This window comes from Colletotrichum costaricense, assembly GCF_030867565.1.
Source record: "Colletotrichum costaricense strain IMI 309622 chromosome Unknown Scaffold_29.1, whole genome shotgun sequence".
Lineage (NCBI taxonomy): Eukaryota > Fungi > Ascomycota > Sordariomycetes > Glomerellales > Glomerellaceae > Colletotrichum > Colletotrichum costaricense.
In genome coordinates this window covers 112478-133029 of record NW_026848258.1, presented here as the reverse complement: position 1 = coordinate 133029, position 20552 = coordinate 112478, and the positions used below count along the sequence as shown (strand labels likewise).

General features: G+C 53.3%; 5 protein-coding genes across 5 annotated transcripts; 2 read left to right on the top strand and 3 right to left on the bottom strand.

Annotated features, from left to right (window-relative positions):
* Positions 1 to 456: 456 nt before the first annotated feature.
* CCOS01_16311 (RhoGAP domain-containing protein) lies at positions 457 to 4382 on the bottom strand (the record flags this gene model as incomplete). The annotated part of the gene is made up of 6 exons (XM_060464447.1): positions 457 to 600; positions 655 to 779; positions 844 to 2637; positions 2713 to 4062; positions 4201 to 4231; positions 4305 to 4382. 6 exons carry the CDS (start codon positions 4380 to 4382, stop codon positions 457 to 459), a joined length of 3522 nt encoding a protein of 1173 aa, XP_060304943.1.
* Positions 4383 to 9023: 4641 nt separating this feature from the next.
* On the bottom strand, positions 9024 to 9708 carry CCOS01_16310 (uncharacterized protein; the record flags this gene model as incomplete). Its single annotated transcript, XM_060464446.1, has 2 exons — positions 9024 to 9185; positions 9598 to 9708. The coding sequence occupies 2 exons, from the start codon at positions 9706 to 9708 to the stop codon at positions 9024 to 9026; spliced, it is 273 nt and encodes a 90-aa protein (XP_060304942.1).
* A 3320-nt stretch (positions 9709 to 13028) lies between these two features.
* CCOS01_16309 (uncharacterized protein) lies at positions 13029 to 13307 on the top strand (the record flags this gene model as incomplete). The annotated part of the gene is made up of 1 exon (XM_060464445.1): positions 13029 to 13307. The coding sequence occupies one exon, from the start codon at positions 13029 to 13031 to the stop codon at positions 13305 to 13307; it is 279 nt and encodes a 92-aa protein (XP_060304941.1).
* Positions 13308 to 14526: 1219 nt separating this feature from the next.
* On the bottom strand, positions 14527 to 18105 carry CCOS01_16308 (uncharacterized protein; the record flags this gene model as incomplete). Its single annotated transcript, XM_060464444.1, has 3 exons — positions 14527 to 16507; positions 16562 to 17464; positions 17522 to 18105. The coding sequence occupies 3 exons, from the start codon at positions 18103 to 18105 to the stop codon at positions 14527 to 14529; spliced, it is 3468 nt and encodes a 1155-aa protein (XP_060304940.1).
* Positions 18106 to 19303: 1198 nt separating this feature from the next.
* On the top strand, positions 19304 to 20269 carry CCOS01_16307 (plant Basic Secretory protein; the record flags this gene model as incomplete). Its single annotated transcript, XM_060464443.1, has 1 exon — positions 19304 to 20269. The coding sequence occupies one exon, from the start codon at positions 19304 to 19306 to the stop codon at positions 20267 to 20269; it is 966 nt and encodes a 321-aa protein (XP_060304939.1).
* Between the last annotated feature and the right edge of the window lie 283 nt (positions 20270 to 20552).

The following is a 20552-nucleotide window of genomic DNA, read 5'->3' as shown; positions in this document are numbered from 1 at the left end:
GTCGTGCTCAGTCGTCATCCTGTCACGTATGACTCGTCCTACTTCTAACCAACTGCAGAAACCTCGCCACAAGATTGAACTGAACCGCCCTCGACACCTCATGGTTGGACGAGGTGAGATCGCGCTCTAGCAACGACAGTGAAGACGTCCCCTCAGCCCTGAATCCTAAACCTGCCTTCGAGAACCAAAGAAAACTCCATTCGTGCCCCGAAGCAAGAAGTGTGGATATCATTAAATTTCCCTGGCGTGGAGAAATACTCCCGTATTGCTGCGGTCATGACGGCGTTCGAACAGTTCGAATCCAAATGTGAGGTAGTAATAAAAGCCGTCAGGCGTGGGGAAAGGTTTCTCCGGGCCAGATTCGTTGAATAAAAGGGGATCGAGGGCGTCAAGTCGTGGGTGCGTTGATATGTACATGAATTTCCAACATCATTTTTGTCCATCCAAGCCAATCTTTCAGTCGGTAAAGATGGTGTGGCTATTCTCGACAACGAATTGCACAGCCAGGTTCTTGGCGTGCATGTCTGTCATCTCACGTTCCAGGCTCGTGTCCCGCATGATAGTGGGCGCAAACACGACCGCCAAGTTCTTGGGAGACATCTGTCATATCAATTAGCTTAATTGCAACCTTACACCACTGAAATGAAAGCTTACCAAGTTCTCAGGCTCCCGTTGAGCAACCCGCGCAAGATGAAACATCAAGAACTCAAGACAGTCGCGGTGTCGCTGTGGCATCGTGCTGAAAACCTTACGAAGATGGTCACAGCGTTCAGTCTGGTCTGTGATGGCTACCAGGCACTGTCAGCTTAGAATTCGGGCGGGAATGTGTGTATATCAACTTACCATTCGACTCCAGGACTCTGTCGTACACCTCGTACGTTAACAACGGCATTGGCAGCTTCCTGAAGTATTGCTTCAACACGCTCGTCACCGCGGTGATGTCTAGGCCAGGGTCTGAGATGTCGTAGTCCTCGCTCTTGTCGAATCCTTCTTGAATGACCTTCACCAGGGAGTTGCCGCCCGTCTTTCTGTAGATGCCTTCAATATCCATACCGCGAAGCTCAACCTCTTCGATACAACGTGTTACTACGCTTGGGATGGTGCGCCTTTCGTAGTCAGCTCTTTCAGTTAGGTCTGAGCCGAACAATGTGGTGGGCGCCTCTGCGATCGTGGGCGTCGACACGTTGGTCGTGGACATGGACTTCTGGTTATTCTTGTTCTTGAAGAAGCCAAAACCTTGTGCTTGCTGCGCATTCTTCTGCTGCGAGGCAGCTCCAAGAGCCTGGGTACTGGGTGCTTCTACTTGAGAAACAGTCATATTGTACGGCAGGCCGATGCTGTCTCCCGTCAGGCCCTGATGAGGACCGCGTTCGCGCTCCTGCTGGAAAGCCACGACGGCACGGTTGACACCCTTGGCCACGCTTCCTGCGAGGCCCTTGGATCCCTTCTTCCAGTTGAACTTCTTCACCTGGCCCTTCCTAATATCAACCACTGTCGGTCGAGCTTCAACAACTGGCTCATCCGTCTCATGAACGAGAGTCGTGGTCATGCTCGCCGAGTCGGTGAGGTTCAGATTGGATGATGAGAAGACCTTGCTCTGGCTGTAAATGCCAAGACCGTTGGGAGACTTGAGTTCGCCTCCAATTTGAGACTTGAACCGTTCTTGGATCTGGTGGGTCATTTCGTTGTTCATGTCCGCAAGCTGGGCGTTCTTGGAAGAAAGCTGCTCAAACTCCAGCAGGGCGCGGTCCCTGTCGGCCATTGCCTGGTTCTTCTCGTCGACTAGCTCGTCGCGTTCCTCGTGTAGCTGCTCGATAGCTGCGCTCATGGCCTGCTTGACCTTGTCAAGCTTCTGCACAAACTCCTTGATTGCAGAATCTTCCAGGTCGCGGGGATCGACAGGTGTCTTGGTCTCCTTTGCGCGTTCGACGTATCCGGCGAGAACTTCCAGCTGACGAATCATAATCTCAGTCTGAGTATCCAACACCGAAACTGTTTTGCGCTTTTCAATGAGCGTCTTGTTAAGACGCTTCAAGTCCTTCTCCGTAGTGAACTGTCTCTCCAACTCGGCAACACGATTCTCTGAGTTGCGCAATTGCCTCTTGAGGAAAGCCGGATCGTCGCTTGAGTGCAGGGAAATAGGGCTGCTGATCTCATGTCCGTTGGGATCCTCGGCAATCGGGGTCTTGGGCCAGCGAGGAGAAGCGGTACCGCGGGTGGTCTCACTGATGCTCCTCGTGTGACCTGTGACTCTATGAGGATGTTGAGTCTGAGAATGACCACCCTCGGTACTGTTGGTACGTCCGTGACGGACGGCATTTGATACACGACGAAGGATGGACGACGAATCTGCGTCGGTGCCAAGTATCCTCGCCATGTCCTCGTCCATACTGAAATCGCCACCTGCACTCCATCTAGGCAGCTTAGGTGATACCTTTCCTTCCTCGTTGACGTTCGCCTGATCCTTTGCGGGAGGATTGGGAGAGTTGGCAGGTTTGCCGGGCGGTTGAGGGGGTGCTCGAGGCTGCATGTAAGTATCGCTGAGCTTGTGCTCAGTCATATTCGGTCGCCCGGCTGCGAGACCTGATGAGGTTGTCTCATCATGTGTGTTGGATCGACCTAGAGGTTTGCCGTTGGCTGTGGGAGAGTAAAAAGAAGATTAGGTCGGTGCGCCTTGCATGATGGTAAAACACGGGTGCGAAATTGACTTACAGCTACGCGAGGGAAGCTCTTTACGAGCAATGGATTTGCCAGCAGTTGTGTCTGTTCGCGAGGAAGAGATGGAGTCCATCGAAGGACGCACCTCGCCCTCATCGCGCTGTCTCGAATCTTGAGACGATCGGGCCATGCGTGGAGGTGAATCGGACGAAGGCAAGTTAGGAAACGGCTCCTTGTCTTTGCGCAGAACACCTTCGCTGCTCTTGGCGCTGCCGCTCTCTGGGGTCAAGGCGGCCGAGTGAGAGGCACTTCTCGGGCTAATGAGCTTCTTGCTCTTGGGCGCATCTTGCAACTTAAACTCATCAATCGATGGCGAGAGCTTGCCGGTTGTAACCTTGTGCGATTTCTCATCATTGATGACCGATGATCGCCCGTCATGCCGAGATGACTTTGAAGTCTTGCGCAGCGGCAACTTAATGGGCCCTGACTCATAATCAGACGACGGCTGTCGACCCTTCTCCTGAAAAGCAATATGGGGTGTTGAGGACTGGGATTCGCCCTTTTGATCAGTGCTGGCTCGGGGCACGCTGAAGTAGTCCTTATCCTTCTTGGATGCGCTGGACACGTTCTCCGATGTCGATCGGGGGGTAGCATTCGATGCCGGGTTGTTATCCAGCGCCACCGGAATGAAGAAACCGTCGTCACCGCCGTTAGTATCGGCGTTGTTATTAGGAGCATACATGGTCGAGTTGCGGTTGTTGCGGTAGTTTGCAGCAGGAAGACCCAAGCCGCTTTCCCTGGCGGGCTCGGAGACACGCTCAGGAGAACGCGAAGGCCGAGTGCTATTTTTTGACGAAGAATCATTTCTGCCGTATGCCGGTCGCGGTCTTGGGGACAGCTCGGTCGGAGTCTCCTTGTCTGAATCGGGGTCGACTTTGGTATCGTGGAAGGCATTCGGAGGAATGGCATTGGGTGGCAAGGCGGGAAGTGACTTGTCGGTAATCATGGGGGAGCCGTCCTTCTCTTTCGACTTGGCCTGGGCTGCTGCTTTTGATTTTTTCCTCCGTCTTGCCATGAGCGACTCATGACAGCTCATACAGAAAATACCTTGCGAAGTTCGAGCATATCGCAGGTTCTCGATCTTCCGCTTGCAGTTGCGACACCTAAAGCACGTTGCGCAGAAGGCCTGATCCCCGGTGAGGATGGCGAGGTCCTCGATCTTGTTGTTGCAGGCACTGCAGCTATATGTACAGTTGTTGCAGATGAGCGAGCCGTCGCCGAGGAGTAGCAGGTTCGCATCGGAATCGAGAAGGGTGCCGCAAGTATTGCAGCGGAAGCAGTTGAGATGCCATCGGTTTCCAGCTGAAGGAGGAGGAGACTGGTTAGCCTGGTTGAACTTGGAGACTGCGGACGACGCCATGGCCACGGAGGACATCATGGCCACAGGGTGAAGCCAGATGATGATGCTGCTCAGAGCATATTACAGAAACAGAGAATAGGGCAAGAGAGAGTTGAGAAGAGAAGCAATTGTAGGGAACATACCAAGTTCGAACGCTTTGCCCTCTTCTAGGATCTAATCGGGTAGGGTACCGCCATCAGTACGTGCTTGCAGAATAGTCAGAAGTAATGGGGGTGGGCCATCGTACCTCGCCGCAACCTTTGCAAGGGAAGACGTCGTCATTGTCCATGGGACTCTCCAAATAATCCTCCACGACAGCAGTCATGACGGGCAGAATGTCCTTTTTTCGTAGGACGTCGTCACGACAATTATCTGGCGAGCAGGAAGACGACTTTGTCGCCGGTCATGAAAGCAAGTCGAAAGCAAAACGATCGATAGGCGAAGGGTCGTCTGTGAAAAGCTGTATCATGGACGACGAGAGATGAGGATCGGTCGGCAGGCTGTGCGGTTCGTGCCAGAAGCCCGACAGGAAGGGCGTGTACGACGGGCAAGAGAGCTTGTAGTGAATGGCGCTTCGAAAGGGGGTGTGTGCTCAGAAGCGCGATAGCAGCGAAAGCAGAACGGCGGTGCGGGAAGTGAATGTCGAGGTGGTGAGAGTAGCGAGGGGCGTGGGCGGTGTCGTGGTAGTGGTAGCGCTCGTTTGATTTCGTCTGGAGGGTTTTGGATGTAGTTCGCCAGCGAGAAGGTGAGAGGTTGTACTCGAGGGCTCGGGGCCTCTGGGGGGAGGCGTAAAAAAAAGGAAAAGGCAAAAACCCAAAAAGAAGCGAGGCGGCGCCGGTGACGAAAATCAGGGTTAGGTGAGGTGAAGCAAGGTAATGAGGTTAAGTGGCAGAGGCCGTGATCTCGCGGTGGCAGTGGAAGCGAGAGCAAAGCTGGGCGCGGGCTTGTCGAATTGGGAATTGTGGTGACAAACTAGGCCCTCGAATGGTCGGTTGGATGAAGAGGTGCGACGACGACGTGGAGGACGAGCGAGACGATGGCAAGCCCTGGGCTTGGTCCGTGGTACCGGGCTAACAGCAACGGGATGATGAGGACCGAAGCTGGCGTACCTGGGAACCTACGCAGTCAGGAAGCAAAGGGTGGGTTGACGGGTTCAGGGGGTTGTCCAGGCCCTTAGAAAGGTACAAGAGAGTTTGATGGGGGAGGAGAGCTGAAAGGCCTCTATCGCGTAATGAAGGAAGGTGCTTGTAACGCGCGGACCTTGCCTTAAGGCAGTGACGGGTCGTGTACGGAGTACAGAGTAAAGGCAATGTGGAAGGTAAGGTAGATTGCTAGCGTGTACGAGAAAAGCGAGGGGTGGAACTTGGAAAATTGTCCAAGTACCTTTATCCGTTCCTACCTTAAGGGAAGGAAAGCACCAAGTAGTACTCCGTACCCTAGGTAAATGATAGTAGGTGTGTATACCGACATACACGCTACAATCAAGTGAGGGAGAGAACGCGAGAGAGGAAAGGAAATGTCCCTTCCTCGACACACACATGCACACACACACACACACACCCACATTCACGAAGACAGAGAGCGAGGGGGGGAGGGGAAGCGCGAGGAAATGATCACTGGTGGATGGCGGTGGCGCTCGTCGTGGAATTTGGGGGGAAACTCGGGGGGGGGGGGGGGGGGGGGCAGGGGGGGGGGGGGGGGAGGGGGGGGGGAGGGGGGGGGGGGGGTGGGGGGGGGGGGGAGGGAGGGGGGGGTGGGGGGCGGGGGGCGGGGGGGGAGGGGGGGTGGGGGGGGGGGGGGGGGGGGGGGGGGGGGAACTCTGGATGGAACGGGAGACTGATAGCTTGAGGTGGAGGTGGAATCGGGGACTGGAACTGGATGAGAAACGGGGCTGGACGGACGGGAGGTGGAACAGGATGATGGGACACTCACACACAAACGTTGGCAGATGTGATGGATGGTGCGGTGCTGTGGTACGGAGGGGGTGGTGAAGTTGGGAACAGGGCGGGAGTGATCGGTACCTCGGAGCCAGGTACTTCCTGGTTCCCATCTCCTTCCATAATCCATCCACAGGTACCTACCTACCGCAGCAGGTAGCTTACCCCCTTCCCGGGCAGGCAGGGCAAGCAGCGGGGTGGGTGTCGAGAGTCCAACACTTTTTTTTTTGGTCCATACGGCAAAACATGGTTAACTTCGCTCGCCAAACTGATAGCATCATTCAGTTTAATGAAGACGCTTCTCATGAGATCGAGGTGAAATGAGAGATCCAGTCTCTGATTCTATGCCAAATCACGCAGATGGCTTTCTACATCAGCCTATGTACCATAGAGTATAATGTATGTATCATCTGATGCAGGCATCTCAGGGCAGACAATGTCCCACGTGCCTGAGCTAGGCAGGACTCGCCAGGAGGCGTCTTTTCGCAGTGTTTGGGCTTGCAGTGTGTCCGTTTTACACAGAGTCACAACACTTTGTAGCATGAAGAAACGGAAAGGAAAAAAGAAGAAGAAAACAAAAAAGACAGAGACAGAGACAGATAGAAGAGGGATTGATGCTATTTCTTATTTTTATTTTGCTGGTGTCTCTCGGGCACCTAGACTGGAAACCCCCCAATTGGCGACTCTTCACTCTTATTGTCCTACAACTCCAAGAGATGCCGGGACAGAATAAAGAATACATGGCATGACACCTATCCGCGAGCTAAGGTATGTGGGTGCGCATAATCCGTACAGAGATACGCACATACGAACACCACACAGCCGTCACAGCCCAACGTGAACGGGACGTGGACATAAGAAAAGAAGATGAGCAAAGGCCCATCCCCTTCTGTGGCACAAACAGTGGAACCCCTCATCACTCAAACCCCCCTCCACGAGTCCACAGTCCACTCCATATCATCATGTCTGCTGCTGGGGTCATCTCCCGGCGGCGGAGCGAGGGACTCAAGTCTCATGGGAATAAGTCGTGGGGTGTTCCGCCAGGAACCCACGCCTGCTGACTGGCCACTGGCCGCCAGGGGCTTCGGTACCTCCTGGTGCCATTTACCTAGGTATCTTCGTGCCACTTCAGAGTGGTAGAGTACTCGATCCAGGGGATGGGAGAAGTTGATGGTGACAAGTGTACTTATAATATCCAAGTCAACAGACAGCAGTGCAAAAAAGAAAAAAAGAAAAGAAAAAAGGGACATGCTGGGCAAGAAACTCGTACGCCAGGCTTCAGCACAAGTGACTCTCGAACTGTACCGCCAACAAATAATGCCGACCAGCGGTGCTATGTAAGCCCGATGAGCTGCTACACGTACTTGATGAAAGTCACCGTCGCTCGTTCCATGGGACCGATTTCGAGTGCCCGCATCGAAATTACAATTCGTATTGTTGACTACATCGAATTTCCAGACTGATGAGGTGAAAGGGGTGGGCCAGACGATAATAGGCAATGGACTTGGGGCGGTACGGTAGAGTACTTCCTACCGACGTCTCTGGTGACTTACACGCTCAGGCCCATTGAATAAGAACCGAAGCACAGGAGGTGACGGTGTTGTGCTAGGCGAAGCATAACAACGACCACCATTGTGCTCTGTACATTGGTGGCCCAGAAGCGGTAACAAGCTAACAACTCAAAGCTCGTCTTTTCCTAGACCACAAGCGATCACCGGGTATATGGAACTATCCAGGCAATGATTGCAAGCCTTGAGTGCAATTGCGAGTAGCCGGTACGGATACTTGCACTGTTTAACTCCATTGTTTTGCATTACTAGAGGATTACCGTAGTACATATAGACGCTACCCTACCCTCAAATTCCGTACTATTTAACTTTAACCCTTTTCTTACCTATCTTTTTTTCTATTCTACCCTCTTTCTCATTAAGGGATTACTAAAATCGTAGTTTTAATAGCTTATTAATAAGTTAATATTACTATTTAAAAATAAGTAACTTACTCTTATATATAAATACTAAGAGTTTTATTATTATAAAAATAATAATAAATATATTAAAGTACTTAAGAGAGCTTTTTAATAAATTTTTAATACTATTTAAAATAATTATTTTTAAACTATAAAAAAAACCGAAGTATTATATTAATACGGCTCTATTTATCTTATTAATATTAATAATACTTTTTTTAATATAAGATATATTAATAATATTTTATAGTTATATTATTATATTTCGTAAATCGTACTTAATATTAATAAAAATTTTAGTATTATTTACTAAGTTTTTTATTAAAGTTATTATTATAAAATTAGCTTAGTTATTAGTATTTTAATAAGTATTTTAATTTAGTATACTTAAAAGCTTTTATAGTTCTTAATTAAAGGCTTTTAAAAAACTTATAATTAAACTTTTTATTTATTACGAGCGAAGCTATTATAATTAAAACTATAGTGCTACTTATAAACCTTAATAATAAGTAATTAGTAATATAATTATTTTTTTTTATAATAAGTTTAAAAAAGTATTTTAATTTAAATACTAAGTAAGTATTATATTATTTTATTAAAACTATATTCTTATACTTATGACTTAGAAAGAATTAACTTTCTTTGATAATAAGGTACTTAGGTACGGATACTTGATATGTTGGTCGTCTTATGTAAACAAATGACTGCCGTGGCTATCCACCCCATTCGGCAAGCCGTGGGAGACACATAAGAGAGCCACCTTAAATTGAGCCCAGTTAGACGGAAATGAAAGGGTCGTTGCACTTATTACAGCAGACTTGATTGAGGGTTGATTTTCCTCCGCCTTCTTTTACTCTGGGGGCTGTCTAGTGGATATCTCAGATGGCAACCCATGCCTTACTGCGGCTCAGCACCAAGGTAGGACGACAATGTGTTGTTGTTGGTCGTCTTCGCAGTAGAGTAAGCGGCAAGAGTTGAGACGGCGTAGGCTGGGATGGGTCATGGAAAGGGCTTCTCTGCAGTGTACCGCAGAGGAGCTACAGCTCGTGGCCCAAGCCCATCATCTCGAGGAGCCTTTATTCCTCTCATTGTCTGCATCTCTCGCGCGTCGCATGCACGTAAAAGGTGCGGTGTGTTGTACCTGAACGGCATCTGACGGGATGTCCCTATGCGCCGTTAGCTGCAGGTCCAGCTGAAGCACGGCCGAGGCTTGGGACACCAGCTAGGCCCAGTCGGTGATCCGTTCGTGTTTCCTAAGCAGCTAAGTTCCTGCGGGTAAGCTCCGAGAGACTGCGAGCGAGCTATGAGCTGGCGACAAGACTCCAAGATTGGGTTTGAGCTTGATAGCAATACGTAGTAATGACTCGAAGCTGACGCGAGGGTTTGAAGTGGGCTTCTCCCCGAACCTAGTTGCCGACCTTTGGGCAGTCAAAGATCCAGTCGAAGGTGCATGAGCAGAAGAGGCAAACCAAACGTGTGGTAGAAGAACAGACAAAGCACGTTGTATCGCGGAGCACGGTGTATCAACCGTATCAAGATATCAGACGGAGAATTGAAGCGGCTTAGATACACGACGGATTGAAACCAAGTCGTTTCCCCTTGCCCGTGACTCGAGCTGTGGCTGTCACATCCACGTCGTATGTCATGTGTGCGTCGTGTGTCGTTCCAGCAAGGCGAGGCAGGTCCTGGTTTGACGTGAACCAGCGGGACGCCAGAAGCTCGAGGTATCTGTAGTTCCTAGGCATAGGAAAGTCGGTACTAAATTTAGCGAGACGTGTTGTTGACTAGGTACCACTCAGCGATCGGGATTTGCCTCTAGCAATGTAATAATATCTGTCAGCTTACACAGCACAGTACTCCGAAGAGAGGCAGAGGAACGAAGGAGCTGGTCGGCTGTTGGTCTGGCCCTTCTGATCAGCGACCAAGCTCCGACCCCCTTACAGCTCGCAGCATGTGGCTCAACAACCCTGCTGTTATGTTAGTGTAGCGCCAGGCTCGGAATCGGAGATCAGCAGAGGATGAGGAGCCGTGTTGGACCGTTGAAGTCGAGGGAAGAAGGTCGATCAATACTTGCAGCAGTGAAGAGGATGTCTGGAATGATCGGATTGGACACAGTGCCACTGTGGCACACTGTAGGGTTGAGTTGTGGTCAGTGGTCGTCAATCGAGCATCTCACGGAGACTTTGTGATGTTGGGGTACGATGCTACGGATAGTGCCATGCCAAGTATTAGATGCGCCGGAGCTTTGTGAGAGGAAATCAATCTTCAGGAAAGGAGGCCAGTTCGGGGTAGGATCAAGTCTGTAGGGACCGATCCAGTGGCAGACTGTCATGGCAGGCCCTGTGATTGCAATTGATGCTGGGAGTGAACGTGTGAGAACTGGTCAGCAGTAAGGTACGCCAACGACATTGAACCAGAAGATGCCTTCAGAGTAGGTAGGTACTATGTAAGATAAGGTAAGGTAGGTAGGCAGGTACTTTCTGAGGTACGTATGCTGGTCGTCGGGGTCGGGGAGGGGTAAACCCTTGATTCTGGGTACGTATCTCATCTAAATGAGAAGTCGAGACGGGTGAACGACTGGACGTGGAAGGCGTAAGTGGAGATTCGGTGCTACTGTTTCAACTAAACGCCTCTCCGCTGCAAACGCCACCAGGTCGATCCGGATCCTTCTCCTCTCTTCAGTCTCTCAGTCTTTCTACACAAAAAAAGAGGGACGGTTTGAAGCCATCCGCACTCTGCCGCTACTCATCCACAATCCATGCAGTCGATCCTTCGGGCACCAAGACTACATACCCTTTTCTTCTCCATTTGCAATTTGCGAACACAACGGCGCGGCAAAAGGCCGCACAATTGCCGTCAACATGGTCTCATCACATCCATTAGCAATCACGAAGTACTTGAATGCCTCAGCATCTCAAATGAGCCGTGGATCCGTCCATTATCCGTTATATTCATCAAGGAACGTTCCGCAACAACGTGATCAACCAATGATGGACCTCCGAACCAGCAGAGCACAGATTGCTTCCGGGTCGGCGGTGTCCATCAGCGGGGCGTTGGCCAACGTCGTTGTCAAACAGTCCAACACACTCGGCGTGTGTGGGTAGATGGAGCAGGTTTGCTGGCAATTTCATACTTCTTCTGATAGTCGTTGTCAGCAAGATTTGACCCTGTAGCAGTGCTCATCGCCTTCTCGCCCAAGATCTCTCGCCTGATGTTGACTTTGGCCTCGTCAGCCAACCATGATACCTCTTGCCCCTCAATGCCGGGACGACGATGTCTTTCACCCTCAGGTACGAAAACAGATTGGGCTTGGCGTCTTCCCTATTTATCCAGACTGGTTACGGAGTATCACTCACGGAATAACTCTTGGCGACAAGCCGACGATGTGCTTCACCAGCTCCCCGCCTTCGTTTCAAACACCATTTCCAATCGCGCCAAGTTGTTACCCAGTTTGCCAGCCCGCATCCTGATGTTACATGGTGTCGTCCTACGTACAGTTCTTTGATATCCCCAGAGAACCGCGATTGGGGAAGGAATCGGCTCCGTTGGGTTTCAGGCCCTCAGTTTCGGTACCACTACTACGTACAGCAATCCCGGACCTGGCTCATCCCATCCATGATGTTAGACCTGGAGGTAGCACACCGCTTTTCGCGCAGCCTGCTGTTCGAATTTTCGTCATTGTTGGGGTCTTGCAAAGTTGCAAAGCATCTCAATTACTCAAGAGGTCCAACCTTACGGATACAGCTGTTAGTCACTTTTCTTCACTCGTTTATCAAAGCCGGACTGCAGCGGCAATGAGAACCAACATTCTGGCCCTGTTCCATCGTGGACGCAAGATCGGCATTTCTGTGGGGAAGGCGATCGAGTTAGCTATTCCATACTAGGCCAATACTGAAGCCCGACGAGTTGACGACCGCGGATAGGACTGCAACTAATACACCGTGGAACCTCGTCTGAGCGAATTTTCCCCTCAGAGCCCTACCAAGACTCTCTAACCTCGACAGGGAGTCCACGTCGATGAGAGCACATATGGAAACTCTCGGCACGCTCAATCATTTTGACAGCTCAGTTGCCTTAGCCAACGACCCAACGTCAACCTCCTCGTCGCCTCGGTCTCGATCAAGTCCAACCATGCATACGGCTCTCCATGGCCGCTACTGGGGCCGCCGGCAAGCATTTTGTTCCCCGAATTTTCATGAAGAGCACCTTGCGAGTTGCAACATTAGAATATTGCAACAGTCTACAGAGACCCTTTGGCCTAGAAGGTCAAAAGGTGGAATTGCAATCCACTGATGCGCTCGCTAAAAAGAACCCATGTTCGTTCTTCAACATCTTGTCAGCGTTGGAGTTTAACAACTGGCCCCAGTGCTACGCTGTAAACATCACCCAATTTGTTGATTGCAACGCTCTCATTCAATCCTAGCCTCTGAGGAGGGCTCCTTGCAGCCCAACTTGATTCAAACGCAGCACTCAGTTCGCGGAAGCATCCACCCAGCACGTTCTCAATCGTTCGATTATACGGATACAATCGATGGCTCGCCCAGCCCCCTCGCCCAATGGTCGATAGATGCAGGCATCATGTCCCGACTACAAGCTTTCAACATGGGACCCGCCAGCCCTCCCGTCAACCGCTCAAATTCCTAGAATTTTCACCGACGCGGGCGGGATGCCGCAGGGGACCGCGTAATCCTCGGCCTCTGCAGATGCGTTGTCCCTTGCGAAACTCGAGCATTTCCGCGCTGGTCGCCCATGGACACTCCTGGCCTACTCGTCCAATTTTGGACATTCAGATTGCCGATCACCTCCCTTCTCCTTGAGGACTTTGGACGGTTTGCTCAAGGGACGGACAACCTCGCGTCGCGTAAATCCAAGCAACGGGGATAGCACATGGCGTTACGGGATGCTCAAATGAGGAAACGTGGCAATCGCCAACTCCAACCATAGGGGCGTCACTGCACGTCCACAGTGTCATCGGTGAACCGTCAGCTATAATTGACATGTTTCCCAAGTACTCGGGTTCGCCGCACACATCCAGCCGGGCCGACCAGATCTACTGCTATCCAGTATGTTAGTCCAACAGCTGCGGCTGCTTCTGCAAGTCCCAGAGAGCCGTGCCCAAGGATCAGCACGGCCGTCTCTCATGCGGCCGGCCCTCCCACCTCCAAAAATCTCAACGCCGCCGCCCGCCCGGCAGCCCGTAGGCTTATTCTCCGAAGTTGCATTTCCCACCCGGGCGGGCCCCCCTTTCACAACAGCAGTCGGAGTCGCCGCACGTCATACGATTCCCGACCTCGCCGCAGCTCCAATGCAAAGACTAAGACTGCCTTTACACAAACGTGGCTGAGCGTCAACCTTGTGATAGAAATACCTAGCGGAAGACATGAATCTTTTCTTACTACATAACGCCATCTTTTCCAAACCGAAAAAGGGGGACTTTGCCTCCTGGAACATCCCTCACAACTCAATATCCCCCACGATCCGGGGAAGCCCGCGAGCCCTCGTCTTCAGCCAACATCCATGCGCCCGCCGTCAATGCCTTTCTCTCCCATCATTCTCTCTTTGGCCAAAGAAATAAAACCCATCAAACAGAGTTTCTCTGACAGGTGTCCCCGCGTTGCCCGCGCCCCCTTGTCCAGTGGCGACATGGCCTGACAAGTGAAAGTGGTCTTAGTCAACCTGATGCAGGCATACTTTTTTCCATCTTCTCTTGTGTTCAAGCCATACCCCGTTCCGTCCCATGTTCCCCCCTTTCCCCGATGACAGTGGCCGTGGATGCCACGGAGGAAATCTCCTCCGTATCTGGGCATCCGTGTCCGCGAGCCAACCAACCTTTGCCAGGTCGGCACGTCAGCGCAGGTCATCGCAATGCTCTGCTGCACACTCAGCCCTAACCAGACCTGACCTGACCTTACCTCATCCTCCCATCTCTTTCTGTCTTGAACGCAATGATACCCTTGACCCAGCCACGTCTCCATCAAGATGCCAGCTGCGCCCCTCCCCTGCCCTGCCTCATAAGAGAATGAAGAAACCTCGCGCCGGTCTCGGGCAAACACCCCCTTGTAAACCGGCCCGAGGAACTTGGCTCCGAGACTCGGGCATCCGGGCGAGAGCAAAGTCAGCATCAAGTCTGGGCTGTGCTGCATAATACTACTCAATGTCTCCGGAAGCAAAAAATGGCCGGGCCATAAAGACAGAGAGGCCACATAGCAGGTCGAGAGAAACGAGGTTTCATCAGAATAGAATAGAAAGTATGTTGGTACAGTACACAGCTTATGCCGAGCAGCTACAAAGAAGGCATACAAGAAAGGCTTCCAAAATGTAAAATACGCAGAACCCAAAAAAAGAAGAACCTCGCTTTCGCCTATAAGCTCGGCCCTCTGTATTCTTTCCGTTGCCCAGCCCCTTTAAGCAAACAATAGAAACTCCACTTTCACTTGTTTTTTTTGAGGCCCATGAGGTATTACCCATCAAACCACCCACACATCCCGACGCCGTTTTCCAACTCCTGCAGCGATACCGTATCTCGTAGTGGTACATCGACGTTCCTCGAGGTGCACCGGTACCTAGGCTCCGACGCTGCTTTCCCGCTGATGCTTCGCGATATAGTACGTGATGAGATTCTTCGGGTCGTCCTTGGCGCCTTTGATAAGTTCCCAGAACGGCGCATCACCAATCCGCGCGTGAAGAGCAACGCAGAGTTGCACAGCGCCCATGCGAACACCGGAGTCCGTTGACTCGAGACAGCGGCCAGCGAGGCCGGCAAGCTGTGCGAGCTCATTGTCTGAGGGCGTGAAGCCAGTGCGCTTGTCGAGAAGCTCCTTGAGAACATGCAGACCTGTAGCAAGACAGCGGCTGCCCTCGATCGTAGTGTCCTGCTTGCTTTGCAGAAGCTTGGTCATGACCACAACGATCTCGGGCGGGTCTCCGAGAGCTACGAGCTCTTCTGCGAGGAGCTCAAGACCGCTGACAATGCGAGTGCGTGAGTCATATGCGCTGCGCGTTGATACGAGAGACTCGAGGCCACGTGAGACGTGTGGCTGGAAATTGTCCCGTTCCTTCTTCAGCAAAAGCTTGATGGTCGCGAGGATCTGTGCCTTGACGTCCTGAACCCTCTCCGGCGCGAGCGTCTCAAGAGGTGACTCTAGATACTCAAACAGTCCTCGAAGCAGCGCCTCGAACTTCTCATCCGTGAAAACAGCCTTGTTGTCTCTGATGATTGATTGTAGCTTCCTAAAGCCGTGGACGTCCAGAGACTTCGCCTTAACTCTCGTAACACCGCTGTCAAGCAGTCTCGACGTCTGACGGGCTTTTTCGGGAGTCTCGGGCGTACCGTTGGCCTCAAATCCATTGCTCAGCGCTGGTGCAGCAACCTCATTCACGGGCTTATCTTCCAGAACGGGGATAGTGATATCTGGGTTGGCAGTTGTACCGTCATCGACGAAGGGGTCCTCGAACACCTTCAGTCCATTCGTTGACGCCGGCTCCGGTTCTGCCTTGGCCATCTCCTCTATAACAGGAGAGGGGGCTAATCCTCCCACCGCAGCCTCGGCAGGAGCTTCCACGGCCTCCTCAAGCGGTGCCTCTTCGGTCTCAGCCGCTGGGGCCTCGGGTGAGGTCTCGGTGGGCGCTCCTACAGCAACCTCATCTTCAGGTTCTGCCAAAGATTGCTCGGCAGGCTCCGGAGTGGGCTCAGGAACGGGTTCAGAAGATGCTTCTTGTGCTAGCTCGGCCTTGGGCAAAGGAATCTCCGCCGCAACCTCCGCAGGCGCATCTGCCTCAAAGTCTGGTACTGTCGGCTCCTCTGTCGCGGCTCTTTGACGTCGATCCAAAGTTGGAGGCGACCTCAAGCTCCCGAGGCTCGGCACCACTAATGTAAGATCTTCATTGTCCCTGGACGGGCTACTCGTCGGGATTGTGGTCTGCATCCTCTTGGGCTTTGCAGGACTTGTGCGGGGCGAGTCGCGAGGAGAAGAAACAGATTTCGAAAGGGTTGACTTGGCGCCGGGTGACGCATGAGATGTCGCAGCACGAGGCCTACTTTGAGCTCTCCGTGGGGAGGCCTCGGTCTTCGGCCTCGTTGTGGTGCTCCTAGACTTGGGGTTTTCGGGACTAGATGTCTCGGCGGAGGGTCCGTCATGCGTGCGTACTGAGTAGGGTCCAGCCGTCGCGGGTCGTGCCGCCATTTCTGGCCTTCTCTTGGTCGGTCTCATGGGCCGAACGGACATGCCTCCTGAGGCTGTCGGCTTAGCGGACGGCGCTGGGCCGCTCGACGAGCTGGACGCCGCTTGTTGTGGTCGAGCGGGAGACAAATTGGCCATTGCAGAGCCTGGGCGAGGCGGCAACTTTTGTGATGCTGCCATCGTCGCCTTCTTCTGTGCCATCATAGTCTCACGCAAGGTCGGTTTCCCAGTGCCCATGGTGCTCTTTGACAGGCCCAGGCCTGGTCTGGCGCGTGTAGCCTCGACTTCCCTCTTAGGGGCGTTTGGGTTGTTGGGGTCCTTGTCGAGGAGCTTCTGCGCAGTCGGTTCCAGCGTATCCTTGAGCCTGTTTTTTTTCTGTCAGCAAGATGCGTGGCAGATCGGAGCACTCTTGACTTACATATCTGCCCTGGGAGGCCAGATTTTGGCAAACACCCAAAAGGTGGCACGCATGCGCTCCCTTACACCGGGGTTCGCGTCATTGAGCCCCTTCTTGATGCATTTCTCGACGAGGTCCAGTCCTCCGCCGTGCTCAATGTGACTCTTGTGATGTGCTTCCTTGGTAAGGATCGTCTTGAGCCAACCAGTGGCATACGTTCTGGGCTGGACATTCTTATCCTGGCAAGCACCCCAGATATGCTGCATGATGCGCGAATTGTAGGTGACTTTGCCGATGATGATGTTGACTGTGGTATCTGCCTGCTGGGAAGCAATCTTCTTCGTTGCCGCGGCGAGTTTGATGAAGGTCTGCATAAGAAGCTCCACCAAAGGATCCATGCCGGGGCCAAAGGTCATGGCGATATCTTGTACGAGATTGCAGCCTTCTTTTGAAAGACTAGTCCGTAGCGAGGTGATGGCCTTGATGATTCCATCGAGTAGTCCCTTGAGACCCAGCAGGAAGGCGTCGGGGAAGTCTTGGGGGACGTTGCCGGCAATCAACCTACGCAACTTTGTCATGCTCTCTTCGCGCTTCAGCCAATTTTGCTCCGACTCCCTGCCCTCAAAGTACATCATCATTTCCCTAAGAATGTCGTCTAATTCACGCTGGGTGTTGGCATATGACGGCTCGACCTCGCTTCGCGTTTCGGGGGCTGGTGTAACAGGGCGCTCGCTCGCAACGGAAGACACACTCGCGGCAAGCTTCGGTCGAGGGGCAGGAGCGGGAGCATCGAGGCCTGGAGTCTTTGGTCGGTCGGCTGCTGTGGGCGCAAGCTCTTTGACAATGGCTTGTTCAATGGCGGGGCGGACATTGAAGTTCTTAAGCTGTCTCTTGAGGTCAGACTTGGCCGCATTGGGAGCATTCCTGCATTATATCAATTAGCGCGAATCATGCGATCGAACCCGCGTCCAGAAAACATACCGGAACAGCTCAATGACGGTGCTCTTAGCGACGTCGCGCACCATGCCATCAGCGTCTTCGAGCAACTCCATGAGAGTCGGGACGTAGGCGCGGAACTGGGTGCCGTGCTCCTGGTGCATGTACAACAGCCAGTGCATGCTGGCCTCCTTTGCCCTCGGGTTCTTACCGACCATGGCAACATTCTTGATGGAGCGCTCGACGTCCATGGGGGCGGCTGTGTAGATGGTGGTCAGTGCCTGCGATGCGAGGCTCCTGAACTTATCCTTGGGGTCGCCGAGCTTGTCAATGACCAGGGGAAGTGTGTGTTTCGCATCCTTGGCAATGTACTTTGGCTCCTGTCTCGACAGTCTTGTCAGGAGGTGGTTGAGGGCCGTGAAGCCGGCATTGACGAGGACGGCGTGCGGCGAGGTAGAGGCGGTACGGAGGCCGTCGAAAACTTGTGGTACGAGGACATCGGGAACGTTGTGCTGCTTGATGCCGGACTTGATGCCGGTGACGTGCTGGACCTTTTGATCGACGCTGGCCTCGCTGCGGAGGATCTTCAGCAGGTCGTCGACCTGTTCTTCGGTGATTTTCTCCGCCATTCCCTGCAGAACGAGGGTTGGGCTCGGGGTGGGTTGTGCCTGGTGCGAGCAGAAGGCAGTGTCAGCAGTTGTCTGTATATATCGTGGTCAATGGTGGTGTCGTTTGTCGTCGTTGTCATCACAAAGGAAGCTTGGACGAATGAGACGGTTTGCGCGCGCGCGGGTAGGTAGCCAGTCAGGACAGACGAGCGACGGGGAGGTCGACGATGAGCGAGGGTATGAATCGTTTAGCGCACCGGGGGAGGGGAGGGGGTGTGTGATATCGTTTGAAACTGGTAGGGCAGAAGAAAAACGCTTACAACTATGTGCAAATATGCGTTGGGAAGCGAGCAGCAGCACGGAGGAATATCCCAGTGCGAAGAATGTGGCAGATTGGGGCCGGGTTGCGCAGGTGGCAGCAGTGGCAGAATGGAGATGGGCAAAATGGGGTTGTTGTTTATGGATGCGGTTGACGTTCTCGAAACCAAACAACAAAGGGGCATCGCAGGTTGTCCCGTGCACCAGCAGCGCCCAGCAAGCCCCAGCCCGGGCGACCATTGGCTGGGGGTTCCGCTCCTGCGGTGTTGCGGGACGCTAAGAAAGACTGCGCTAGGTCCTTATCCGCTTATCGTGAGAGGGCCCTGAGCAGTGAGGTGAGGGGCGGCCACGGGGCCCGGACCCTTACCCCTGCAGCCGCGGGGGAGGCACGTTCCCACCCAAGCAGCTAAGCACCTGAGGTACGTCCCCCGATCGGGAGCTACAGTTGCCTGTCATGCTGCACCTTACGGCGTATGGAACAGGGTCCTCCGTCAAGATGATGTGGACTCGTGGAATTCCTGTTTTCCTTCCCTCATCCACCTCGGACATAAAGGGAGGAGCGTTTCCTGTTTCTATGCAACCTCTCGAAAACGAGATCGTAATGTTAATTATATGAGAGACACTGGCGTGTAGTACAACCAGCATCCGCTTCCGCATGCAGCTACTTATCTTACCTCAGGCGTTGAAACTCGAGCAAAGTACGGATACCTGCGTCCCATTACAGTGATCGAAACCACCACTACCTCACGCTAGTTGGCTAAGGTAGGTACTCACGAAACCAAGGTACTCGGTAGCTCCAACAGGTACCCTACCTCACTTCAAACTATCCGGATCCGTAGGGCACATCATCTCGAGCTACTGCGTCCCTCAAAAACCCCCCTCGCGGGTCGCTCTCTCCCAGATGGTCCTCCCACCAAACACCACGCCCAACCCTGATCCCATCGCCATCTTCCTCCCAGCCATGTCATCCGCCGTCCCAGAATCAACACCAACCTCCGAGGCACCGGGCCCGGCCCCGGCGCCCCCAGCCGCCACCCCGCTCCCCGCCCACCTCAAATCATCATCAGATCAGCAACCGCTAGCCCCCGCCGCCGGCGCCGCCAGCAATCACCCCCGTCCCGTCCCGGACTTTGCCCTCCCCAAGCTCCGCCTCGAGATCCGCGACCTCAACGACCCGGCCGCAGCCCACTTCCTCTCCGCCGTGAACGCCAGCACCGCCCTCGCGACCGCCGTCCGCTCCGTCCTCACCCTCCTCTACGAGTCCCCCTCCAACCACACAACCCACGTCCCGCCAACCCGCTCCGTCACCCTCATCCTCCGCCCCATGGGCGGCGTCGCCTACACCACGGGCTCCGACCTCGACGACGACCACAAGGAGATCCACTTCTCCATGTCCTACATCGCCGGCATCCCCGCCGACCGCCGCACCGCCGAGATCATGGGCGTCCTCACCCACGAAATGGTCCACTGCTTCCAGTATAACGCCCACGGAACCTGCCCGGGCGGCCTGATCGAGGGCATCGCTGACTGGGTCCGCCTCAACGCCGACCTGAGCCCGCCTCACTGGAAGCGCGACGCCACCGGGAACTGGGACGGCGGGTACCAGCACACGGGCTACTTCCTCGACTACCTCGAGGGCCGCTTCGGCAAGGGCACCGTCAGGAGGATCAACGAGAAGCTTCGTACCCAGCGCTACAAGGAGAAGGAGTTCTGGACCGAGATCGTGGGCAGGCCCGTCGAGCAGCTGTGGAAGGATTACGGCGACAAGATGAAGGAGGAGGAGGCTGTGATTGTGAACAAGGACGATATTTCGGATGATGATGTTAGATTGGGAAGGATCCGAGCTGCCGACGAGGTTCCACAGTGAAGAGCTGTTCCACTACCATACTAGCGTAGACGAGGAGATACATTTCCTGTCATTTTTGGAGTTTGTTGAACTTTGATTGCCGTGGACGCGGCGCTATGCGATGGTCTCTCAGAAGGCAGACCAACAGGGAAGACACGGGATCACGGGGAAATGCATTTAGAAACTAAAGGTTTTATTTCAAATCATGTGCCTATCCGCCCAAAATCTATTCGTGCTCTGTTTCCCAGTCCTGTTGATCCTTTTGCGCCTTTCCCTGCTATTTCCGTCGCCGTGCTTAGCGAGC